The 27,831-nt window shown below is 39.0% G+C and overlaps 2 protein-coding genes across 5 annotated transcripts in view; one reads left to right on the forward strand and one right to left on the reverse strand.

Moving 5' to 3' along the window:
- BRF1 (BRF1 general transcription factor IIIB subunit) overlaps positions 1-27,831 on the reverse strand; it is a 243,669-nt gene that overhangs the window by 121,039 nt on the left and 94,799 nt on the right. The window contains exon 5 of the mRNA XM_070931601.1: positions 17,742-17,814. Within this exon, the coding sequence (XP_070787702.1) occupies positions 17,742-17,814 (73 nt within the window). The remainder of the gene's footprint in view (positions 1-17,741; positions 17,815-27,831) is intronic.
- BTBD6 (BTB domain containing 6) lies at positions 11,114-14,952 on the forward strand. 4 transcript variants are annotated; one of them, XM_070942361.1, is made up of 5 exons: positions 11,114-11,381; positions 11,657-11,945; positions 12,697-12,787; positions 13,280-13,398; positions 13,561-14,952. In XM_070942361.1, exons 2-5 carry the CDS (start codon positions 11,746-11,748, stop codon positions 14,591-14,593), a joined length of 1,443 nt encoding a protein of 480 aa, XP_070798462.1. In that variant the 5' UTR covers positions 11,114-11,381; positions 11,657-11,745; the 3' UTR covers positions 14,594-14,952. The 4 variants fall into 4 exon arrangements, with proteins under 4 accessions (XP_070798462.1, XP_070798439.1, XP_070798447.1 ...); XM_070942338.1 differs by having other exon boundaries at positions 11,308-11,945; XM_070942353.1 differs by lacking the exons at positions 11,114-11,381; positions 11,657-11,945 and adding an exon at positions 12,059-12,473.

Consider the following 27,831-nt stretch of genomic DNA (forward strand, 5'->3'; position numbering starts at 1 on the left):
TCCATATCCTTAGCTGATGCCCTGTTGAGCAATTCCACAAATAAAGGGGCTTTTTCTGAAATGGACTTAAATTAATTAAACTTAATGTTGACATTATGTACTATTTTTTATTTTCATGTGTTCATAAAGTCTATGCATATGCATGATCACCTACACCACATACACATTTTCAGATAACCGGAGGCAGTACATTTTTTAAAAAAAAAACCTAAATAATTAACTAGAAGAGTTGTATACATTAATATTTTTAGAGGAAATTCAAACAATCAGTTAACTATGATGGTTAGCTATATACTGTAGATACTACTAAATCAAATGCTATAAGCTAACCTGTTTAGGAAAAAGTTAGCATTCAGATTAAAAGCAAATCCTGTGCATTTTTGGCATAATATGTGTGTTAATTAGCAAGCTAAATGGTAATGTCAGAAGCTTGTCACTGAGAGAAGATCCTGTTGCTCCATTTATATTTCTTAGCTGCAATGGTAATCTGGGTGAAGAGGAAGGTAAACATTCTTACAAAGAAACAGAGTCAGAGACAGATATATACAAAGGACTGTTATGTAACACTAAGGCCCCTGTTCAGATACAACAAGAAATAGACAGTTTCCAACTGCATAAATCCAGTACAGCAAACCCTTGAGGGCTGATCCCCAGATCTTTAGAAGCATGAGTTGGGCTGTGCCTTCAAACTTGTTTTCATTCTTTATGCGTGAAGTGCCTTTCTTCATGCAAATGATGGGGAATTATTATTTCCTGCATTCTCCTGCACAGAATAACACTTCTTCCTCCTTGCAGAGCAAAACAAAAACAAATGCTTCCTTCCTTTGTGGAAAATAATAGTCTGGAGATAGAACTATGCAGAGAGAGGTTTTTCCTCTTTCACGACTCACCCATTTTTATAACTTTGCCTTCTGCAAGAAGGTCAGGGACAAACTGGAGGTCTATAATGTAACAAGACAAGCAGTGCAAGTTTTGTTGTTCCCCTTAATCCAGAAACATACAAATGGTAGGCTATGATATGTGGAACAGCTAGCTGACCTTAACAGAATTAAATAGGTTGGTTGATTTAGTTCTTGGATGGGAGACCACCAGGATAGCAGCAAATCACTTAAGTACTTATTCACATGAATTATCCTAGTGCCTCAAGTAAAAAAGACTCTAGATGGTATTTTTGCTGGCAGAACAACACATATAATTTTGTGCAATTATCAGGAATCAATGTCAATTACCAGGACTTTTTAAGAATAAAATCTACAATAGGAAAATTACACCCATGACTGAATCTAATAAATGTTAATTTATTAATCTATCCATAACATTTGCACAATTCTGTATATGACTAAAAATAATAAATCAGTAGCATTTTTAGTTTTCAGAGTATGTACACATAAATTTTACAAACATTATCTTAGAAAATATCCTGGACAAACTACTCAACTTTCTGGAAGAAATAGTAATAATAAGACATTTTAAGTATCCAGGCATCTACCGTATATAAAAACTAACTGGGCCAGAACTACATGGTTTCTCAGTCATTTTGTTGATAGTTTTATCTTTAAGAAGAATACAAATATTGAATCTCGCAGAGCTGATTCTAACCAATAAGAAAGCATGGTTTGATGAGATGAAAGCAATTACAGCTTTAGGAGGAAGTGATTATGTCATATTGGAGTTCAAAGAGCTACAAAAAAATAAACACATGCATACACGTGCATTAGATTTCAAGAGAGCCGTATCAAGTCTTGGAGAAGCACTAATCAAGATTCTTTGGGCAGAAATCCCGAGGCCAAAAGGAATGCAAGGGAATTGGGAATTTCTCAAATTAAGATACTTGGAGTACAGTCATACACCGTTCCTGCCAGAAACGAAAGTGGAGACAACCTGTAAGTATCTTCTTGAAAGAGTAGAAATGTTAGGATCATGCACTGAGGGTATGTGTGTGTGAATGTACTCAATGCAGGAGTGACTATCGGAAAATCTAGTCAGCTCCCTTCTTAACTTCTCTCATTAGAAGGCTAAGGAGCCCCTTTGTGTGTCTATCAATTTAGCAACGTTAAGATGTGTGGACTTCAACATGGCTGCCTGGGAAATTCTGGGAGTTGATGTCCACACATCTTAATGTTGCCAAAGTTGGGAAACACTAGTTAAGGTGATATTTGCAAATTCATGGAGGACAGATGAAATTGCCAAAGTACTGGAGCAGGGCAAATCTTGATCATTCATAATTGAAACCCAGTCAGCTCAATGTCAGTAAGAGTGTATCCTGGATCAAATTATTAACAGTAGAGTTGAGCATTTTTTTAAAAATGCTTGTGGAGAGCCAGTTTTGTGAAGTTTCTTGCATCAAAGCTACAACTAGTACCAAAAAAAAAACAAAAAAAAAAAAAAACAACGTTGCAGCCTTAAAACAATAACATTTATTTTGGCTGCAACTTCCTGGACAGTTTTTTGTTTTTATTTCTTCTGGATAAGGTTTTAACGTCTGAAGTCATTTACACACACACACACATCAGTTTCCAAGCTGTTTCAGGATGTTAAGAACGAAACGAGAGACAAGACTCTCAGCATTCGAAGTGTTGTGGATTTAATAAGACAAACACAACTTTTGGGTTGATCAGAGACAGATTTTATATATATATATTGCGCAATAGGTTCAAGGCTCTGTACATGAAGCGTTGAACAAAGACAGGAATTAGGTACAATGGTTTTATACCCTTCTAGACAAAGGATTCTTTTGAAGTCAGCAGTTCATATGGTCCTATACATTTATCAATTTTAATTGACATTACAGAGTTTCTTTGCAAAACAGTCATAATTCTTTTTGTAGATTACTGAAGCATCTCTTTTATCTTTTAACGATGGACAACTTTTAACTCATGTGGATCCCCTTGACCTAACCAACCCTTAAGATGTATGTCATTAGAATGTTCCTTTCTTCTGACAACTTAGAGGCCTCCTAGAGGAACCAAAAGGACCTTGGCTGAGTTTGTACTCTTTCCAACCGGATGCATTGCTTTTTAGAATAGAGTGAATAGAAAGTTATCCAGTGGTCATCCATCAGAGCCCGCTTCATTACATTATTCCCCCCTCTGAAAGTTTTTCAATGCAGAAACTTTCACTATTCTCATATAAGTTTAACTTCTGAGTATACAAGATTCCAATAAACAAATCTACCATATATAGGGTCTAACAAAAGATAATTAATAAAAGTAAAGGATAGGTAGTTCTTGATTGTTTTTCTACTCTCTTGATTCTTGGGGAGATTCTCTACCTTTTTCTACAGGTTCCATTTCCTCATATGGGTCTGCCTCAGAATCTTTATGTTCTTCCATAGGATATGGACCAAGTTGATTAAGAAAACGTTCTATCAAAGCTAGTTCCTTTTCAACTTGAATCTCCTTTACTGTTCTTATTTATAGATGTTTCAGCATAGGGATTGCACAAGGAATAAAAGCTAGGCCTGCCACAGCCATATTAATTCACCCGGATCCAGGCAACCAAGAAAACCACATGTCAGTTGTTTATAACCTCTGACCTATCTTGGAAGCCCTATCCTGCAATTCCTTGGCAATTTCTCTGACCACACCTGATTTGTTACATGTTTCTGTCCAGTTTGTTGGTAAACACAAATATGCATCCTTTCCACATAAGAAGATTTATGGAAAAGGCATGCACTCAGTAGTTCCTTGCATTAGTCCAGACCCCTAAGTCCCTGCCACAAACATTTCTGCCAGTGGTTGCAATGGGACTTCCAGTGAGAGGTCCTTCTGTTTATCTCTGAGAATTGGTCCTTCAAAAAACATATCGAGAGGTAGTATTTCCAGGTGGAAAAAGGATACACAAATCTAATTTGGACTTCAAGTTGAACCAGAGTGGAAATTCTGAAGGTTGAAATGGTCTTGGACAGATTCCATCCACCCCACTTTCCCTTCTTAAAGTTTATTTCTGGTAGCCTTTGTTCTAACCCAGAGTTGTGGTTTGACAGGAACAGCATGATAAGATGTAGGGCTAGTAGATAAACATAAGCAGCATTTCTGACCTAGGGTAGGGTCATACTGTTTAACAAGATCTTGACTTTATTCCAAAATCCGTGATATATAGTCTCCTCTATGCAATTGTTGTAGAGGCCCATTTTCCTTATCTATTCCCCCCTCAGCTGGGAATGTCAATAGTGCAACTTCAGGTGGTGGAGGTGACTTAGGTCTAAGGTAACGACCTCATGCATATACAATGCGTTCTTGGCGTGAGTGAACTTGACCTAAAGTGTCTCCACTTGGGGAATCAATGTTCATCTTATGTTCACTTGAGAGTCCTAGTGCGAATAATGTCCAAAGCCATAAACAAATCATAATCAACCATGGTGTGAAGCTCACTACGTCAGGGAGAGGGTTAGTGGTGCATGTGATTTGGGAAATAGGAGTAGCAATAAAAATCCTAGGTCTACCACAAAAACGTTCCTTATACATGTAAAACAAAATTACTAGCAAGATTAGAACAACAAGTACCCACAAAACATACTTCCAAACTTCTAATAACATTAGCATGTGTAAGAAAGTGTTATATTAAAGCTAATAATATGTATATGTACAATGTGAAGGCAGTTGTCCTCTTTACAAATCTTCCGCCGTGCGTAGAGAATCAGCTTCCGGAGTGATTCAGCAAGGCTGATGATCACCTGGTATCAGTCTCATCCAGTGGATCCAGGATTGTCCTCCTAAGATCTTTAAAAACACAATTACAAAACCAATACATCTGGGCGAGTGCACAAAGGAATCTGAGCAGTTGTAGTCCTTTTCAGTTGGGAAACAGCATAGGCAACCACTGAATCCTAAGAAAGAAAAAAATACAAAAATAGTCCAGATGATGAAGAACGCTATTCCCACTGGTGGCTGGATCCTTTGGATCATCAACTTCACTGGATTTCCTTGATGAGATTGAGCCCGTTCACTTGGGGTCTAACTTCCGTCCAGTTTGGATTAACATCCAATCATCGTGGTGGAATTTGTGGACTGGAAACTTCAAAGGTGGTGTTTAGGCTAATAGTCCTTGTTTCCTAAAAACTTCAAAATATCTGGACAGGTTATACACATATTGTTTCAATACTTTGTCACTGGTTTCCAAGGAAGTAATGCATATGCTTCCTGTAGTGAAAACTACTTCAAACAACAGTTCATATGATGATAATCTGTCTAGGTTGGGTAAAACTCTTGACACCACTGTTGCTGTAGCATTACTGCAGATAAAAGCTGCAACCCACCCTGTGAGGTGGTTCACTATGACTAATAAATATTTTACACTCCCCACTTTTGGTAATTCTGTAAAATCCACATGAATACATTGAAATGGTCTTAAAGCCATTTGTTGTTTTCTGACAGCATGTTCATTCACCTTTTTACAAACCAAACATTTGTTTATAATTGATGTTACTAAAGGATATATCCCAATACAATCATAGCTTAGTTTAAAAGTTCATGTACAATAGCTTGAAGTCCCCAATGACTCCACCCATATTTTGCCAAATGATGTCCAGAGACTAAGGGTTACAATGAATTAAGCAATAGCCATCATAAAGTCAGCTTATTGCCCCCCACAAACTGGGTCCTCAATTCACCTACCTTAGAAAGGATGGAAGGCTGAGTCAACCTTGAGCCTGGTGAGATTCGAATTTACAGTAATTGCAGACAGCTGGTGTTAAATTACAATGCATTTATCCACTGAGCTATCCAGGCTCCCTGTCCATAGAGCTTAATTTAATGAATACAATTCAAAGGTTTGAGCAGACCAATTTTGAGGCAATTTGTCTCCAGGGGGTGTCCCTCCAAATCAGGTCTTGTTTTTGTATGTAAGCCAATTATTTCAACACCATAATGTTCTCATCCAAGGTGATCCATTGATCTGGTGTTGGTTAAGAACTGTGCTTGATTCAAATTGAGAACTGCAGGTAAAATCAAATCTGTGTTGCATTAAAATTGTTTTATTTTTGTTTAGAATCTTGAATCAGATAACCACCACTGAAGGATAGTTCTGACTTGATGTGGGGTGTTTACAATGAGGGCTCCCTCCAAAGGTCAATTGCCTACTTTCTGAGCCAACACCCCTCGTGCAATTCAATGTGTGTGTGTGTGTGTGTGTGTGTGTGTGTCTACAAAGAGACCGAATGGCTTTTCCAAATTTAGCAAACCCAATACAGGAGCCCCGGTTAAAGCTTGTTTCAAATTTTCAAGGCTTCCTCTTTCATGTCCCTCCCATTTCAAACTCCAAGATCCAGATTCAATTAATTTTGCATAGGATTGTCTTAATTCTTGCTTGTTTATAGATGGAGGCGGAGACGCTACCCCTCCTTTCTATCAGGAGTGATTTTTGTTTACTACTCCTGTTGGGGGAAAAAAAGTCTTTCCCTTTAAAGATTGCTGAAAGGCAGAGCTTTCCCAGTCCTGAATTCAAAACTCCTGGAATTAGTTTTATTGTTCCTAGTAAGGCAAGCAAGAAACAAACACATCTTTTATTCTTCCTTTTGTTGTGGAAATAAGGTGGCGTCTCAGTTTCTTAATGGCCCATTGGTAAAGGTGGGGGCTGAACTCTGCCGGAGTTTCTGCCTATTTTCTTTAGGGGAATTTTCTTGTGCTTTTTTAATATTGAGCTTCTCAAATCTTCCAACACTCCCTTCACTGATTAAGTGTATTCAAATGCTTTGTTCACTTAATCTGATCTCTGTCAACGAAAAACACCACTTCTCTTCAGATCACCACTTCTCTCCTACTTCTTAGCACTTCCACATTTCAATCTGCCAACTTCCATAACTTTCCAAAAACAAATCACATACCTTCTCCTTTCCATCAATTCTACTTTCTCTAACTCCTTCTTATTATAACATTCAATTCCTCCTACCACTGCCATCCTGATTTCCAAGCCAGCACAAGTCTGTGTAGACAAACTTAAAGGCAACTTTCTGACTTCCCTTAAAACTTCCTCTCTTCCTTCAACTACCGTATATCCCTCTATAAACAAATGAGCTCCTCAGCACCAATTATCTAATCTCCCCGCAAACTGAAGTGAACAAAAACAAGCATACTCTCGAGGCAGAATCCAACATTTTAGACAAAAATGCCACTGAATCTCTCCCACCACACATCGCAATTTCCAACTCATCTTTGTGACAATTCCCAAAAAGGGCAGTAACTTGTGCTACTAGCAAACAAACAAATAAACAACAAACAAACATACAAATGAACAAACGTGCCATCTGTTAAGGATGCAGAATGCACGCAGACATAAAAAACATTTAAGAAAGACAAACAATAGTAAAATGCAAGTCAAATTAAAAAAATCTTTCAAAATAATTTCTTTGAGATAAAATAAAAATAAGAATAAAAATAATTTTATTTCTATACCATCCTTCTCCCGAAGGACTCAAGGCGGTGTACAGCCTATTTTGTTTAAAAAAAACAAGACAACACCAATTTAAAATAATTAAAAATATTAAATGGATTCGGCTCAATTTAAAACCTCAGAAATTTAAAACATCCGATTTAAAATTATGTTGCTAACCCAGCCTGGCGAAACAACAGGATTCTGAGTACAGGTTTAATGAAGCGTTTTTAAACCTCCAAAAATTTCCAGAAAAAATAAAATCAAAATCGTATTCAGAGCAGAAAAGTTTTCATATGCAAATTAAAGAGACCTAGCAGTAACAGCATTAGCCGATCACCCACTTCCCTCTCCTTTCTCTGGCTACTTTTCTGAGAGAAAAAAAATGGTTAAACCGTAGCCCCCCCCTCTTTCGTGCCTCTCATCTCCCAGGGGAAAAAAGGAGGGGGTGAGAGAAAGGAAAAAAGTTAAAAGGAACTGTTTCTCTCTTACAAAGGAAAAGGAGGGGGGGAGAGGGAAAAAATGTACAGCATGCAAGGAAGCCTCGCTTCTCTCTTCCATTCAGCATTCTTACAACAAAGCAACACAGTATTATTACTATACTAACATTAGTATTTCTCTAATTTCTCACTTTATCAACACACAGGCTTTTCATATTTGTACTGCAATCAGACTTCTTTAAACCAATTTCACATACAAAAAATCCCACTTCATGCAAACCAACCATTACAATAATCTCAAATATCTCTTACAGCCTCAAGCACAAATCATCTCACTTTGCTGGCAGCCACACATATCACAATCAATTAAATTCCATTCAATTTTACACACTATCATTATATATATACATATATATTTAACAGAAATCACACCAAATTGATCAAATCATATCTGTTTTCCCATTTAGACAGGCTTCACCTTTTTAACTGCCTGCTAAACCCCGGGAGGGAAGAACAGTAAACTCTGGCTGTTTAAGAATGTCAGTTTATCAGAAAATTTATAACACTGCAATTAGTTCTTCTCTTACCACACATAAGATTACACATAATACTTAGTTCCTTAATTCCAATTCCAGAGACTTCAGCACGCCAACTGGTCTCCTAGGAGGTTGATCAAACCCCACTCTTCCACCCTTTTAATGGGTAGGTACCTCTAAACAGAGAGACTTTAACTCTCTGATTTATACTTACCTGTTTTCTTTTCCTCTTTCTTTCTTTCTTTTTCTTTCTTTCTTCTTCTTCTTTTTTTTTTATGTATTTATGTTGAGTCTCTGTATCTGATCAACCTTCAAGGATTCTTGACTGGCCTGTCTTTGTCAGCGGGTTTACGGCACCTCCTCACTGAATCTCCATGGACTTCAAAGGAGTCCTAATGGCCGGCCAGTGGATTTTCCTTGGAGAGGCGTCGATTCCCACTGAGGCAGGCTGTCTGGTAGAACAAAAGTTCTCTGCCTTGTAGTCCCATCTGGGGTGCCATAAATGTTGTGGATTTAATAAGACAAACACAACTTTTGGGTTGATCAGAGACAGATTTTATATATATATATTGCGCAATAGGTTCAAGGCTCTGTACATGAAGCGTTGAACAAAGACAGGAATTAGGTACAATGGTTTTATACCCTTCTAGACAAAGGATTCTTTTGAAGTCAGCAGTTCATATGGTCCTATACATTTATCAATTTTAATTGACATTACAGAGTTTCTTTGCAAAACAGTCATAATTCTTTTTGTAGATTACTGAAGCATCTCTTTTATCTTTTAACGATGGACAACTTTTAACTCATGTGGATCCCCTTGACCTAACCAACCCTTAAGATGTATGTCATTAGAATGTTCCTTTCTTCTGACAACTTAGAGGCCTCCTAGAGGAACCAAAAGGACCTTGGCTGAGTTTGTACTCTTTCCAACCGGATGCATTGCTTTTTAGAATAGAGTGAATAGAAAGTTATCCAGTGGTCATCCATCAGAGCCCGCTTCATTACATTAGAAGCATTTGGGCGAAAACTCTCCAGTTTTTGCCGGCACCTTTGATAACTCCGCCTTGCTTTCAGGCCGATAAAAGTTTGAAAAAGCACTGGGTTGGGTAGATCCCCACCCCCAAGCTTTTGCTCAAAGGGGAGGGAGTTCAAACGGAGCCAGAAAAGATGCCTGAAAAGGAGCATTGTGCGAAGGGACGGCCAGAAGGAGCAGGGGCGCCCTCGCTAGGCCGCACAGAAAAGGCTCCTTATAACTGCTGCGCTAAGCTGGGATCGGCGAGGCGTTTTCATAATCATGGCTTCTGACTCCACGGATAAGCCCGCAGTGCAAACTTTCCCGACTGGGTTCGGGCAAAGGGACGCCTGGTGAGAGAGCGGCCGGGGTACCTGCTTCCTACTGGGGAATTGCCGGGAGGGACGGGGTGCGCGACTGGGGGAATGGGAAGAGGGGAGATGCTAGGATCGGCGCCGCAGCGGAGTTTTTGAACTGCAGGATGGCTGGCGCTCAACGCGGGCTGCCTCCAGCGATTTCCTAAAGATCTCTCCCCACCCCCCTCCATCCATCCATCCATCCATCCCTATTTTGCAAACGGTCCAAAATTAAAAGCGCCCCCGGCTAGATGGCATTCACACCGGCCGCGTTTATTGACGCCTAACCCCGATCGCCTTGGGAGCGAGCCGCCGCAAGAGGCAAGCTCAGACGAGATCTCCCCGGGGTGGAATTGGGGGGGGGGGGGTTGGGGGGAAGAATTTCCCAAGCAACCGAAAGAGTGGGGGTGGATGGAAGGGAATGAGCCGGCATGCCAATTTAAAACAATGAATAATAAAACTTTCCTTCTTCTCGAAGGAACAGCGACCCTTTTTCTAAACGGATTTTTTACTTCTGGAAGAGTTTCTGCGACTCCTTTTTGGGGAAGGGCGGTCGTGGAAGGTAGGGCGGGAAGGAAGGAAGGAAGGTTTTTACGTTTGGCCGTCACTCCCACTGCTCCGCCGCAGCAGCTTTTTTTTTCCCCCCCGCCGTGTGTGCTCGCGCGTGCATTTATCTCCCCTCCATCCAACAGTGAGAGTGAATTTGGGTTTCCTGTAAATTTCCCAAATGGAGGAGGGGACTGGATTGATGGGAGAGGAAAGCGCGGAGGGGGGGGGAGGGGGGCGTGTGGGCGGTTCGAGAGAGCGAGCGAAGAATGACATATTGTCTAGCGAGAGAGGCCGGCCCTCCCCTCTTGTGCCCTTTCGCCATTGGAGCAGCCGCCGATGACGCGCGGCGCTGCTGCTGACTATTTGAGGCGGCAGCAGCAGCAACATTGGGGAAGAGGTGGCGGTGGTGCTAACAACAGCGGGGAGACGGGGAGGAAGCACGTACACGCGTGGAGCGCACACGCGGACGGCCACGGGCGCCCTGTCCTGCAAAGACGCGGTTAGTCCTGCCGACTTTCGAAGTAGGGTAGAAAAGAGACGACGCGGCCTCGAGAAAAGAAGCATCTCCAGACCGCCGCTGGGGAGCACCAGGACCCGGACTCCAGCCTAAGAGGATGCTTCCCTCTCCTGCAGCTTGGCCTGGCGAGTCTCGCTTTTAAAGGCGAAAAAGGGACGGGAAGGGACAGGAAAAAAAAACTTCCGCTCGTAAAAAAAAAAAAAAAAAAGCGGCCGGATCGTATGCCTCTCTCCTTCGTGTCCCTCGGCCTCTGGGATTTTATCGCTCGGGAGACGGAGGACTTGCAACCTGAATTGTGGAATAATACTAAATAAACAACCATAAGCGGAGATCTACAGTTGCTTCGCGGATGTTCGCCCTCTGCCCTGAAAACGGGCGAAAGCCGGGTTTCCCGCTTTCGCGTGTCCTCCAGCCTCCCCAAGAACCTTGGCAGAAGTTTACATTGCCCCGGGGTCGAGGGCTGCTCTCGTCTCTTAAAGGAAAATCGGCATCGTGACAGTTCCTTGGGACTTTGCGGAGCGGGATCCGGGCAAGTCCTGCCCCGCGGCTTGAGCTTCGGAGAGCCTTGCACCATCCCCAGCGTCCTTCCCTCCCCACCGCCAGGTGAGCGATGAGTCATTAAAGCATCATCGCTGCGCCACCAGCCGGAACACAAAAGATGCTTTAGGCACCAATCCTTCAAACGAGGCGCTGTAGTTTGTTTTTGCTGTCCTTCGAAGGGTGGTGGTTGTGTTTTGTTTTGTTTTTTAATTCTTTCGAAGCGAGAGTGCGCTCGACTGATGGCCGAGGAGGGGGGTCCCTCCCGCTGATGCCCCTGGACCATGGTTGCTTCCATGGACGGATCATGAAGTGTTTGACTTTCTTTCTTCTGCTTCCAGAGACCTTAAAGAAGTCCAAAAAGAGCGTCCGGGCCAACAGCAAAGGGGCAGCATGCTATGAGATATTGCCCCTGGGCCTCAAAAAGAAGATGGCTGCGGAACTTTACCCTGCCAGCGCCAATACCAATCTCGCAAACAGCAATAACGCCGCCGCCGCCAACACCAAGAAAAACGCCCTTCAGTTCCAGCAGAGCGCGCAGCCCCCGCCGCCGCCGCCGCTGCAAAACCTCAACAACAACAACGTGGAGAGCGCTAACTGGCAGTCCTTCCACCCCACCCTGCGAGAGAGGTAAGCCCCGCTCGGGCAAGCAGCCCAGAGAAGGAAACGCGTTGTGAGGCTGAGGCGGCGGCGGCGGCGGCAGGAGCGAGAGGAAGGGAGGGCAACTTAAAGGCAGAGCTTGGGAGCGAAAGAGACTCGGAGCGAAAAGCTTCGGCACTTGCTGCAAGAACCTGGGCGTGAACTTTGTGCTGGCTTCCTGAAAGGGCTCTCCCGCACCAATGCTTTCCATTGCAATAACAGGCAATGGGATTCCCCTGTCTGGTATAACCAAGGGGTACCTCTTGTGCTCGTGGGGAGTTGAAGGGTTTCCAGAAATTGGGGAGGTTTGATCCTGTCTTGCTCAGCGAATTGGAGCTGATCACACCTAGGCTCAGAAGCTAAGCAGGGATAACCTCATTACTATTTGGATGAGACCCTTCCAGGAACACCAGGGCAGTAGACTATCTAGGAAGCCCAAAACATCTTGGAAGACCTCTCAGTTAACAAAACTATTTCTGTGGCGCTACCAAGAAAGCTGCATTGGGTGCCCACTGGGTAGTAAGTTGAGCATTTTTCTTAACATTGCTACTCGGTGCTACTTGTCCTGTTCTGGTCACAAGCCAACACAGAAAAGAGCTATTGCAGTAATGATTGAAATAGTTCCAAAAAGAGGGGGAAGGGGTAGCCTGCATTGATTGGGAGGGGAGAAGAACAAAGAGTATGGGATGGCAAGGGTAGAGGTATGGGGTTAATTATGGTTCCGTTTTGTAAATCTATACAGAAACGCATTGATGTTCAACAGTGAACTTATGGCTGACGTGCATTTCATTGTGGGCCCAGTGGGGGCAGCAAAGAAAGTTCCTGCTCACAAGGTTGGTGGGATCTTTTCTATTTGTGCCATGTAGATGAATTGTGCATTAAAAGATGCTTGTTTCCTTGTCCTCTTAACTCAGTGAGGACATTGTTGCACAAATGCAACAAAACAATTGCCTAGAAATATCAGAATATCAGCAGTTCGGGTCTCACCGGCTCAAGGTTGACTCAGCCTTACATCCTTCCGAGGTCGATAAAATGAGGACCCAAATTGTTGGGGGCAATATGCTGACTCTGTAAACCACTGACAGCACTGTGAAGCGGTATATAAGACTAAGTCCTATTGCTATGTATTTCCTTGCAGTTTATCTGCAGTTGAATTGCAGTGGGGTGGGAGGGGAGGAATCCAAACTGTAATAGCAGATTTCAAAAAAAAATGTGCTGATATATTCTGATCTAAACCATTATAGCTAAGTGGGAGATAGGAAAATTAATGTATTTGATTCTCTGCCTACCAAACCCTGATTTTGAATTTATAATTTTTAATGCAGTATGTATTGGCAGTGGGTAGTTCGGTCTTCTACGCAATGTTTTATGGAGATCTTGCAGAGGTCAAGTCTGAAATCCATATACCAGATGTAGAACCTGCTGCTTTCCTAATCTTATTAAAGTAAGTAATAATTAAGACAAGTTACTAATTGCATGATTTTTTAAAGCAAAAATTTAAGGAACATGAATGTAAAAGTTTAAAATCATCAAAAAAAATTTGAAAGTTGTAACTAAGAGTTGTGTATTTTTCTTTTTTAAAAAGGGAATCTTTTTATATTCATAGGTACATGTATAGTGATGAAATCGAGCTGGAAGCAGACACTGTGCTTGCTACTCTGTACGCGGCCAAGAAATACATTGTCCCAGCCTTAGCAAAAGCTTGCGTCAATTTTCTGGAGACTAGCTTAGAGGCCAAGAATGCTTGCGTTCTGCTGTCTCAGAGCAGGCTCTTTGAGGAACCAGAGCTGACACAACGCTGCTGGGAAGTCATTGATGCTCAAGCTGAAATGGCACTGAAATCGGAGGGCTTCTGTGAAATAGATCAACAGACGCTAGAGATCATTGTGATGCGGGAAGCACTAAACACCAAGGAGGTTGTGGTGTTCGAGGCAGTTCTGAACTGGGCTGAGGCTGAATGCAAGCGACAAGGGCTGCCAATTACGCCAAGGAACAAGAGGAATGTATTAGGGAAAGCTTTATACTTGGTTCGGATTCCAACCATGACTTTGGAAGAGTTTGCCAATGGGGCTGCTCAGTCTGACATCCTGACCCTTGAGGAAAGACATAATATTTTCTTGTGGTATACTGCTGCAAATAAACCGAAGTTAGAATTTCCACTAACGAAGCGGAAAGGACTTGTACCTCAAAGATGCCATCGATTTCAATCATCTGCATATCGCAGCAATCAATGGAGGTACAGGGGACGATGTGACAGTATCCAGTTTGCTGTAGATAAAAGGATATTTATAGCAGGACTGGGACTCTATGGGTCAAGTTGTGGAAAAGCTGAATACAGCGTCAAAATTGAACTGAAGAGGTTAGGCACTGTACTTGCCCAGAATCTGACAAAGTTTACATCCGATGGATCTAGTAACACTTTCTCAGTATGGTTTGAGCATCCTGTGCAGGTTGAGCAAGACACCTTTTACAATGTAAGTGCCATTCTAGATGGCAATGAACTCAGCTATTTTGGACAAGAGGGAATGACTGAAGTACAGTGTGGAAAAGTGACATTCCAATTCCAGTGTTCCTCAGACAGCACCAATGGCACAGGAGTGCAAGGAGGACAAATACCTGAACTCATTTTCTACGCATGATGCATTTCACTTAGATTGTATTCCAGGGCTGTTCTGCATATTAATAGATACTCTGATCTGACTGAAAGACTGCAGAGCCGGTCAGAGTATTATAGTACTTACTTATCTATTTACCATCAGGCTATGAAACTAAGTGAAGGAATGCTCTTGAATTTAATCTTATTTTATTTATTCATAAGCTATTTGACTTAATTATTAAACTGCAGTATGCAGAGCAAGAAATGTTTAAAAAAATTGCACATGATGTGCATTTATTTTGTATATAGATAACTAACGGCTGAGACTGACTCAACTAGAATGTTATAAAGTAGAGCAGTTTGAGAACCTGTTGAATATAAAACATTTTTACTTGTCCTAAATCCTTATGTGCTTTGCTCATTATTAATCTTCTGGTACTTGAACCACATCAATATATGCAGAAATAGTAACACTTTTTTTAAAGATGAAACCTAAGGTGCTATAATTCCACATCTATTTCTGTAAGCTAAACTTCTAAGACTGAAGACACATCTGAAACTAAGATTGCACTACAGAACAAACATTTATTTTTATATAGCATTAGTGGAAATGTTTGTTCCTAAAACATAATGAGTAAAATAAATATAATTTCCAGGAGATGAATTTCTCTTGATACAAACATGTGTACAAAGAAAAGGCACATCTAAAATTTCAGAATTCTGTAACACAGCGACAGAATCTAAAGTATAATCAAATTGTTATACAGTGCTTTCTTCTTAACCAACAAAAGCCAGGTCATAATGGCTGTATTCATAGATTATGATTAATCTACCCAGCACACACCAATCAAGTTTTGTATCGATATAGCTGCCAGGCCCTTATTTCACTTATTTAACCATATTGTGTGGAAACAGGCCTGAAAGTGTTTTCAAAATCTCAGCCCTACGTTTGTTTACAGAATGGTAAGCTAATAACTACGGGCAGGCAGCTATTTCCTCTCACAAAACATTTTTCACTACTAGGTTCCATGTGTCCAAACTGATTTGTCACAGATCATGTAATAATAAGTACATTCACTTGATTTTCAACATCAGAATACTACAGGAATCTACTTTGAACACCATGCCATTTACTTCTGAGTAAGTAAACTGAAGATCAAGCTGTTTAATTTAGTATTTATAATTTAATAATCCCCCAGGAGGAAACTGTCAGCCATCTGTATATGTAACTATAGAGACAGCCCAAGAGGCAAGCAACAAAGCTATCACGAAGTGTTATCTTGCAGCTACTGCGCTCTACAAAATGAGTTTTACTTAGTGTCCTTTCCACTCCTGTTCATCCAGCAATGGAGACGTATGCTCATCAAGCCACAGGCACTTAACGGGGCAATATATGAATTAGGATAAGTCAGAAAAGTTGTATCTGCCAAGATCTAAAGGTGCTTATGAGCTATGTAACCAAGGGGATTCCGGATTTGTTTTCCATGACACATTTCTACTATAGGAGGAAACTTCACAAATACTTAACAGAAATATGGGTATATATAATGCCCAATATAGTTCCTCATGTAACCTTTTTAATAAGCATCAATCTAAAGTTACGAGATAAAAGCAAATATCTTTTCAATCTCAATATTGTGCTAAATCCATATTAAAATGTATGATATTAATATGATACTATTAATAGTGTCTGCGATTCATCTCTGAAAATTTAAAATTCCTGATAAAGAGTTATAAGGTCCATTTACACAGCTATAGTCTTATTAAGTAATTAGACTGAAAGAGCATCTCTGAATTATATCCTAAATACATATGCTACTATGTGAAACCAACAGCATAATCATTTAACCAGCATGCACAACAAGCTAATTTAGGGAAACATCTCGCATAGCTTGCCAGCACTGTTGCTAGGAGCATTAGTCAAAACATCCCTGGTTCAAATGTCTTCTCTGCCATTACCGCTCCATATGGTCACAGGCAAGCCACTTTCTCAAGGATAATGGTCTGTTTTAAGATTACTCAGATAATATACCCAAAGTGGTTTAGACACTCTAAAATGGTACATAAATTATTCAGAATGTCAGAAATGAATTATTCTAGTTTTTGTTAGCAGTAAATTTTGGCATTTTTTAACATATCATACCACTTTCCCAGTATCTTCAGAAATGACTTAATGAAAATGTTCAGTTCATTTCTGACATCCATGGTATAATGCTGTTACCACTGTTGATACATCAAAACAGTTAAGAACATTTTTATAGGGATTAGTACCACACACTAGACAATATGATACTAAGACAATGGTTGAGCGTTTCTCTCTGTTTTCTGCAAAAGTACCACGAAGCACATTTCTTTTGTCACAAATGTTCTTTGTACATTTAAACTCTCTCTATAGAGCTCTTACACAAAATTCTTTTTTTTAAATCATCTTTTTCAAAACAAATCATAACGACCTGGTTTGCATAGAACTCTAAGTTATAATGAATAGCTTAGAAAAGCTAACAGTATAGTACTGTATGTCTAAGCATTATGCATGAACCAGGTCACAGAGTCAGTGGTATATATAACATCACTATTATAATTACTGTCCACAACTCATGATGTAGAAAGGATCATGTTTTGGATTTTGCAAAATTGCAGCAGCAGCACTGCCCTTTTTTTAAGGAGACAGGCCTCAAATCCCTCTAAAGTAATCAAGCTCTTTATTATTCATTCACTTTTCCTTTTCTATTTTTAATATTGGATGTCCTCATCACATATAATCCTGGGAAAGAATAAACTTTGTTTAAGCAGCTGTTGGCAAGTGCAATATTCTATATTTGGGCTATGTTCCATGTTCATGCCTCTGCCTGCTCTGAAACATTATTTGCCATTAAGTCCAAAGCACTTATTACCATCCTTATTTTATTTCTGTTGAATGTTAGTTCAAATATATGTTTTGTTACAGTTACTTCAAAAGATGGATATAACTGGAAGAAGTCACACTGATAACAGAAGTAACTGTTTTTCAGTTTTAAGGTAAACCCTGAGCTTACATAGACAGCTTTCATTTCTAGATTCATCCAGTCTTAATTCTGAAGTATCTTTAAATACTTCAGTTAAACAGTCCATGTAAGTATTTTTGAAAAGCTGCCATGAAATAATGGCACAATGTAACTACATATCAAAAGCTAACTCTTATTTAAAAATACCTATAGCTGGAGCATTTATGCAGAGCTCTCGGGCCAACAGAAGGAACGTTTTTCCCAGCACATAGACGTTCACCTGTATAAAGGAAAAAAATGATTCTTTGAATTAAGAAGCAGAAGAATAAATCTGTCATTAGATGAAACAGCCTGAAAATAATCATCTAATTTTTAAATAAGCATCAAAATGTTTTCAAATAAACCCCAAATTTCTCTGACACAGCCAATTACTTACCAAATTATTTAGGAAGGGAAAAAAACCCTAATAGATTGCACGTCATTCTGACTTTGTGCTACCAGAAGGAAAAACAGGTTATGTTTATATAAGGTAGGGCAACCAATTTTCACTGATCTCATTGGCCAGCAGTCTCTTCCTTTGAAAAGCTGCTTCTAAATCTTAGATGACCTTCCAGAACAAAACTGAATACAGCACAGAATTCTGCAGTAAAGAGAAATAATGAAAACTGTATGGGAGTAGTTTCTATGGGAGTAGTTTAAAGCCTCTCTAATACAAAAACAGTTTTGTATTCCATAAAAACAGATACTTTGTCATTTTCCAAGATTCTTTTCATATGTGAACTTCTATGTTCTTTTAATGCCCTTTATTTTTCCTAAGCATTTTTATTCAGGTTTACATACATATTTTAATCAGTTATGTAGCTGACTGGGTACCAGCTAATTTATAATGATTTATTGACATAAACCCCAAATAACTGAAAGTTTATATTGGTTTAATATTACTGGAATTAAAGAAGCATGGCTCCTAATTGAAAGATTGCTAGTATGTAAAATATTAAAAGTGTGCCTTGTTTCTTCCACTTCTGTGGTCCGAGTTCCAGGTTGTCTCTTTGAAATATATGGGAGAAAGAAGCTACATCAATCCTGCAAATATACAAACTGTAACATAGCACTTGCATTATTCCAATATATGAAAGGTGAATTTCTGAGATCAAGTGGAGGTGAAATTCCCTGTGAATAATAACTTAAACAAAAACTATCCTGCCATAAACTGCTGCAGTTTCAAAAATCTCTTCACCACACCACATGCAACGAAAGTAAAAATAAAAACAAGGAACCAAGCAGCCTTGCACTTTATCCTCAGAGGTGTCAAAGAGAAGTGCAAAGTAGATAAATGTCTTCCCAGGGCAAAGGGAGGAGGTGCAAAATAGTCAACTTGTACTTCCCTTACAATACCCAAAGCTCATAATCTACCAACACATGTTATTCTCAATTTTATTTTGTTATTGGGACAATGAAAAAATAATTAATCAAATAGCAGAAAGTGTAGAGAAAAGGTCAGTACACAGTGTCATCCAGAAAAACTGGATGCTAACAACATCCTCAAAATTGTTCAACATGTTCAGAATTTCAAAGTAGGCTTTCTTAATACATCTGTGGACAGCAGTAACTACATTCTCCATGCTTGTTAATCATTTGTTCTTTACTGTATGCAGAACTATGCACTACATAAAATTCTGTCAATTTATTGAAGATAAATTTTACTGCAGATTTTTTAAATCAAAAACCCTACAGCTTTAACACTTTTGCCAAGTTGTAATTTCACTCTTTTTCACTGAGTAGCTATGGAAAACTGTTCAACAATCTATGTTTTGTTTGAGAAGTCAAACAGACATCTGAGCCAAAAGCTGTACTACTTTCTTATTCTCTCATTAAATTTATGCTCATACCTTTCCATTTAAAGAATGGGGTAATGCATGTATTAATTAATGGATCAGTTTTGGGTAGTGATTACAATGCTGGCCTAGAAACCAGGAGACCATGAATTCTAGACTTCAACCAGCCTCTCTCTCTCTCTCAGCCCAATCCACCTCACAAGGTTGTTATTGTGAGGGGAAAAGAGGAGGAGGAAGGAGTATTAGGCATGTTCAGTACCTTAGTTACTTATAAAGTAAAAATCAATCAAACAAATGAACACTGGTGATAGTAGAGCTATCATTCTCTACCTAGCCTTCTTTGTGGCAAGTTAAAACAACAACAATCCTCTAGGTTGCTTCAGGGTTAAGTCAGCAAAATGGAAGCAAAAGTCTGTCATAGCCAATTTCAAATAAATTGCAAAGAGAGAGGCAAAGAAAATAAATGCAAAAGGGAAATACAGGTGGAATGATTAACAATTATTAGGCCCCAGTATTAGGCCTCAATTTCAATTTAGATACCATATTACATCTCCCCAGATATTTTAAAAGCATCTATGTTCTTAAGACATATCATATTATTCCAGTATCTCAAAAATTCAAAGGAGAAATTGGCTGGATTCATACGTAAATATAAACTATAATGCAGTTAGTTGTTTGGGGATTAATGTATCAACTCTTATATTGTTCAACAAATCAAGATCACAAATCCACCATCAAATTATGTGTGAATATATCCACAATTCCAAACCAGAAATTACAATAGAATCAGAAATCCATAATTTAAAATTTAAAGCGTGGATTAGGATTTTTAATCTAAAAGGGCAACAGTTTAGAGTTGCACATATAATCATCCTCAACACTCCCTTTTCTACGGAGCAGGAGCTTTTTCAGATGCAAGGTAGTGGCCGTAACTACAGTCACCCTTAGTGAAAACCCCAATGTACCAATGTTATCTACAGTGTATCACAGAAGTAAGTACACCCTCTCACATTTTGTAAATATTTAAGTATATCTTTTCATGTGACAACACTGAAGAAATGACACTTGGCTACACTGTAAAGTAGTGAGTATACAGCTTTTATAACACTGTAAATGTTATGTCCCCTCAAAATAACGCAACACACAGCTCTTAATGTCTAAACTGCTGGCAACAAAAGTGAGTACACCCCTAAGTGATAATGTCCAAATCAGGCCCAAAGTGTCAATATTTTGTGTGGCCACCATTATTTTCCAGCACTGCCTTAACCTTCTTGGGCATAGAGTTCACCAGAGCTTCATAGGTTGCCACTGGAGTCCTCTTCCACTCCTCCATGCCATGGAGCTGGTGGATGTTAGAGACCTTGCGCACCTCCATCTTCCGTTTCAGGATGCCCCGTAGATGCTCAATAGGGTTTAGATCTGGAGACACGTTTGGCCAGTTCACCATCTTTACCCTCAGCTGCTTTAGCAAAGCAGTGGTCGTTTTGAAGGTGTGTTTGGGGTCATTATCATGTTGGAATACTGCCCTGCGGCCCACTCTCCGAAGAAAGGGGATCATGCTCTGCTTCAGTATGTCACAGTACATGTTGGCATTCATGGTTCCCTCAATGAACTGTAGCTCCCAAGTGCCAGCAGCACTCATGCAGCCCCAGACCATGACATTCCCACCACAATGCTTGACGGTAGGTAAGACATACTTGTCTTTGTACTCCTCACCTGGTTGCCGCCACACACACTTGACACCATCTGAATCAAATAAGTTTATCTTGGTCTCATTGGACCACAGGACATGGTTCCAGAAATCCATGTCCTTAGTCTGCTTGTCTGCAGCAAACTGTTTGCAGGCTTTCTTGTGCATCATCTTTAGAAGAGGCTTCCTTCTGGGACGACAGCCCTGCAGACCAATTTGATGCAACATGTGGTCTGAGCACTGACAGGCTGACCCCCCACCCCTTCAACCTCAGCAGCAATGCTGGCAGCACTCATATGTCTATTTCCCAAAGCCAATCTCTGGATGTGACGCTAAGCACAGGCACTCAACTTCTTTGGTCGACCCTGGCGAGGCCTGTTCTGAGTGGAACCTGTTCTGTTAAACCGCTGTATGGTCTTGGTCACTGTGCTGCAGCTCAGTTTCAGGGTCTTGGCAATCTTCTTATAGCCTAGATCATCTTTATGTAGAGCAACGATTCGTTTTTTCAGCTCCTCAGTGTTCATTGCCATGAGGTGTCATGTTGAACTTCCAGTGACCAGTATGAAAGAGTGAGAGCAATAACACCTTTAACACACCTGCTCCCCCTTTACACCTGAGACCTTGTACCACTAATGAGTCACATGACACCAGGGAGGGAAAATGGCTACTTGGACATTATCACTTAGGGGTGTACTCACTTTTGTTGCCACCAATTTAGACATTAATGCCTGTGTGTTGCGTTATTTTGAGGGGACAGCACGTTTACCCTGTTATACAAGCTGTATACTCACTACTTTACATTGTAGTCAAGTGTCATTTCTTCAGTGTTGTCACATGAAAAGATATACTTAAATATTTACAAAATGTGAGAGGGTGTACTCACTTCTGTGATATACTGTACATTGTGATTTCAGATTCTGGTTTGCCAATCGTAAACTATGATTTCTCAATTTATATTTTATAGAAATAATAGTTAAAGTTCTTAGCATGATTTCAGATGTCTAAATTGACTTACTAAGACATGGCAAAGTGAAACTTAGTTCATATACTCAAAAAATATTATTAAGCATTTGATCTAAATTTAGCTGAAAAAAGCTAAAGAACTAAATTGAGAGATTAGACTGGAACCTACCTACAGAGCTAATATTAATAGTCCTCAAAATTTATGTGGCTTTGCTACCTAAATTAAAATCTGTTCTCAATAGTACTTTCCATTTTCTTCTTCCTGGATGTCTGTGGCTATATAATTCAGAGATACTCTTCTCCTTTATTTTTCTCCTACTGTCAGACTGTAACCAGCCAGCTGAGTGAGTGGAATGGCAGGCACAACCCAATCTACCATTTATTGTACCTTAAGTAGCTTAATTCCAGCTAGTAACCAATGGAAGATTGTCATTTGCAGCAAAGCAAGAATGTGATTAAATATCTAATATGTACCAAATGACAACACTGATGTGTTTTTGATACCTTTAAACTGTTTTTTAATATTTGGCCTGACCCAATCATGAACTAATATCTGTCTTTTAATAAATGGTTTTTACACAGTTTTTATTCAAGATCTGCTTTTACTTTGGTTTATTCTACAATATTTTGCACTTTTAGTAAACTACACAAGGATTTTGCACGTGCATCTAAAAACAAAACAGAAATACTACTAATTAATTCATAAATCTACTGGATGAATTACATAAAATAATACAAATACAATCAAATAAAACTGATAGGCAAAATGACACCACACATCAACAGAATCTTTATTGCCTTTTTGGTACCATTTGCTTCACAGCGCCAACTTTCTTTTTTGTTTTTAATAAAAACAAACTGAACAACATTCAAATATTATTAAAACTGACAGTTTCATTCAGGAGCAGACAAAAGAAATATTTCAGAGGAAAAAAATTATTAACAAGTGATAGTCAGTTGAGAGGGTCAAACTGGTTTCTTAAGGAGGCATTTATAGATGTATTAAGGCTCTCTGACCTCATTGTCAGTTAAACCTTTTGAATTATTTCTTTAATACAACTATAGATTATGTGCTCATACTATACTAAATCAAGAAGCTGTCCAGAAAATGGGAGTTGTCCTTGTGGAGAAATTAACCCACTGAATAAGAGCAGTTAGATTGCTCTTTATTCAGGCTGCCACACTTCAAAATTGTATACATTCTCCAGCTCTCTCTTTTCAAACCTTAGCTGTCAATTTAGAGCAGTTTCTGCACAAAGAGACTATTTTCTACTCTTCAATGTTTGATTGTTGTGAGTCTCCCCACCACCACATTCTATCTGCAAGCCTGCGCTTGTAAAAATCTATAATGCAATGAGGTTTGTTTGTTTTTTCGAAATAAGGACATTTCAATTGTATTATACAAAGAAATATAAAAAATGACAGATCTAAATTATATAAATATGTATAACTCAAAACTCATTAAAATGCATGATGCCATTTTTAGTAAATCTCCCAATTTAACATTGTAACAAAGCAATTAAGGCTATCAATGATTACAAGCGGTAATAAAATTAACCAGTTCCAGAACTAGGAAACCTCTCAATGTCAGTTTGCCGGAATAAACAAAACTGCATTTACCCGTCTGTTTCTGGAATAATAATAATAATAATAATAATAATAATAATAATAATAATAATAATAATAATAGCAGCAGCAGTAGCAGCAACAACACCACCACCAACAAATAATTAATTTTAGATGCCCCCTGACTCCTAGCCACTCGGGACAGTTTACAAATTGCTAAAAATATTTTAAAACAAAGAAAAATATAAAAACAAAAGAAAGTAACAGAAATAGCACAGAAAACAAACCCAGATGGAAACAAGGGGAGGAAGGGGGGGGGTGACACCAGCAAAGTTATGATAGACATTTTCTGAATTTTTGATATACTGAGCCCAAAAGTTTGCCATCATTTTGCTAGTATATGAGCAAAAGGCTGAAGGTCTCAAACCTCTCTTTGAAGTCTTTTGGGTCCACACAACCTAGCTTTGCTGCCCCCTATCTTCTGGGAAGCATATCACCTGGCTTTCTACTCCTTACTCCCTCTTATGAGAGAGAGAAGGTTTTTATCATCAGTTTGGCTTTTCTGTCAAATGTAAAGGAAAAATAAACATAAGAAACAAAGAAACTCTGTGGTGTTTCTGCCTATCCCTCTGCTATTGAAGCATGGATAAATGGAATCATCTCTTTCTTCTCCTCTTCCCTTTGGGAGGCAGAACAATCTTACGAAAAGATAAATAAAATCAACCTTTGTTTAAAAAAAGGAAAAGCAGGAATGCAAAAATCCCTTTTAACTTAGTCACATGCCAAACATCCAACAGCAAAAGAAATAAAATATACAAAGCCGTTCAAATCACAGCTTGCGATTTAAAAGAATCTTCCACAGAAAAATCTTATGCTGCTCAGTTTCTAATTTAGAGTAATTTTGCTGTAAAAAGAAAGTATTATTTGGTTCTATTGTTTATTAGTATATTTAAAATATTGGAAGTTCTACTGTATAATAACAAATGTAGTTCACTTTACTATGTATTTACATTTCATATTAAAATGTTAAAAAAAGACGTTCCAAGTTAGATAAAACACACAATTACAGAGCTTATGCCGAGAAAATAAATACAGGGTCAAAGTATTAAGCTTTAGCAATATACAATAAAATATAGATTAAAATTCTAAGTTTTCTGTGTAGGTTTGTTTAACTTAGAGATAAACAGATTCCTGAACTCCCCTACTTATTTGCCTGGGCTTTATAAAGTTTGTAATGGATTTAAACCTTTACTCAGAATAAAAAAAAATATTCTTTGACCAGCTCTGATACGCAACTGCTACCTTTGTTCTAAAAGGATCAACAATTTTCTGCCTAGCAGAAGCAGAAGGGCTTGGGAGTAATCTCCCTGTATATCCAAACCCAAGCCATCCCATTGAATGCATAGTGGAACAGAGATACCACTAGCTATCAGTGGGGCAGGCCTACCATTTCACTAATGTGGCCAATTATAGATATCTGACAGTGCTGAACTGCAACCCTAGATAAAGTCTCCTTAGAATCAAGTCTGACTCCTAGTGACTCCATGGACAAAGTCATGTAGTTCTGCTGGCAAGTGGTAATGGTTTTGCAACTCCTTTCAAGATTGGTTTGTTTATGTGTGTGCTTATTTTTTAGTCTATCCCTGTATTTTTCAACCTTGGCAACTTTAACATGTGTGGACTTCAACTCCCAGAATTCCACAGCCAGCATGCTGGGATATCCCACAGATCTGGTATTTCCTGATGATTTTTATTTTTATCCAAGGAGATATTGTAGGAGGGAGTGCTTTGTTAGTCTGGCATGACCAAAAAAAAAAAATCAGGACTCTGCTAGCTTTTTTTCCCAACTAACCAATGTTATTAAAAGGCGTATGCTTGTGTGAGTCAGATAAGGTACTACCAGACTCCTGATTTCTTAGCCAAGTATTAATTAGACTGAGCTTTTGGGATCAGCCATGGCTGGGCAGGTGCTCTAGCACTTTCTTATCCATATATGTGTGAAAGACCACACACAGTGGTAAAGCAAAAGGATAATTTACTTGTTTTACTTAGTGCTAGAATGTATATTATCTGACATTACCAGAAGTCTTGGGGACTGTGTGAATAGTGTGCTGGGAGTTTAAAAAGTGGAGACTGTGGGCAGTTCATGGTGCCATTTAAAACCATAGGCCAGAATCTTCATGCTCCTTGAGCAACCTGATTACACTACTTATGATAAAAATTCAGTGTCTTTTGCCATTCCAGAAACTTGGTTTTCTGGAGCCAAGGATATATATTAATACGCTTTGACTGCCTGTTCAGGGTCTGCTTTTCTGCCCTAAGTACCGTATTTGCTATTCCCAACAATATCAGATGTTCAATTTTGCCAGCATTTAGATCTGAGCACCTGACAACATAACAGAAGCTGGGAATATCTCAATTTTGTTCTGTACTTCAATACTGCCCAAGTTTCAATGGCTGGACAAAAAACAATGAAAATATTCCATTTTTTAAATTTCAAAACTGTTAAGCTACAAACAAAAACTTCTACTCTATCCTTGGTACTATTTAATAGGCAGAATAAACACAAGCTACACTAGGAGAAAGGACACCAGGAGACTTTTTAATTTAAATCTGACTGTACAAAATGTTCAAAATTAACTTTACCGGAAAAACAGTATGTCCAAGTGAAGAATATCAATACCCCATACACCCACTGTAACACCTACTTGAGACTTTTCTTGTCACTGAATGGACAGGCAGATGGAACGAAAAAGAGACATAGAAAAGTTACACCATTTGAAAAATATGCGTATTTTTAAAACAGAGATTAGTGTGGGCTAATTCAAATCATCTGAATGCTGATTTTGCTTTAAACTCTGCTCCACATCTGATCAGGTAATTAGTCCATTTATCCCCATTGCTGTTTGCATTGAGTTCTTCTCACAATCACAATAAAGTACCATCCTCTAGCCTAGTTGTTCCTGATCCATAAGGAAAGCAAGATGTACCTGGTAATGTAGGAGATTCAACCTAACTCTGGGTCAAACACTGCAATTTATTTCCTACTTCACTGATCAGTCCTCCTCTCCCTTGCCCATGAATCTTCCTGCTTGACTTCACCACTGTCATCCCCTTCTACTGCCAGCTGTTTTTAGAACTATTTCTAATCACTGAGGCAGAGCAATGTTGCAGTTCAAGGACCATGGAAAATTCTTGGGAAACATGGCCATTGGACTTGGCCTAATAATTCAAAAGCAAGTGAGCCAAGGAACAACTGGTGGGATGTGGTTCAGATAAGCTGAACTACTAAAGATGGGAAGATGGTTCTTGTCAGAATGCTTTCCCATTACCTTTTGTTTTAATTCTACACATGCAAACCCATAAAATTATGTTGAATGCTATGCTATCTTCTTTTTAAATATACATCAATATTTTCAAATGGGTAATCATAAAAAGAACATTTGTCTCTGCAATTTAAACAAGTAGCCCAGGAAAAACTGTACCACATGTCCTGATAATGACACTATGTGTTATATACTAACTAGTTAGCTAATACTGTGATTGATTGATTGATTGATTGATTGATTGATTGATTGATTGATTTGAACAAGCAATAAATCATAAAATATTGGAAGTAAAATAAGCACTGCCGTATTATTTTTTCAGCCAAAGCGAGTTCCACTACTTCAAAATATTTCTGATTCAATGAAAGGTACATTCTAGTTTTCCAGCATAAAAATCTGGCAGCTAACAATAGGAACTGAATCAATTTAATATGTTCCTTCAATTTATATGCCTTAGGAAATATGGATAATGAAACAAATTTCATTTTCAAAGATTACTGGATTATTTTGCACTTTTGATAAGTAATGACTAATTAGGCATTGCTCCAAAGATGGTAATAACGTGTTTCCCCAAAAATAACATGCGGTCTTATATTTTTGGGGGGCTCCAAAATAAGCACTAGGCCTTATTTTGGGGGAAATATGATTTTGGGGTGATCAAACTGGCTGGGGTGTGCACACAAAAGGCGGCATTAAAATGTAATGGGTTGGGCTGCCACCTATAAATTATCTTCCTGATCAATTCTTGATGTTAGATTTTAAAACAGTTCTATGTCACAAACAATTCTAGTTAGATTCGTCAAATTCGTATTTGGAAAATTTGGGAGAACCTGCTGTGCTTAATAAAAAGAGTGTTATGTAATACTGAATACATTTCTTTGCTTTAAAAATAGCTGTACACCATTCTTCAAAAGCTC

This window comes from Pituophis catenifer, unplaced genomic scaffold, assembly GCF_029215685.1.
Source record: "Pituophis catenifer annectens isolate HBS135680 unplaced genomic scaffold, rPitCat1.0.hap2 SCAF_1, whole genome shotgun sequence".
NCBI lineage: Eukaryota > Metazoa > Chordata > Lepidosauria > Squamata > Colubridae > Pituophis > Pituophis catenifer.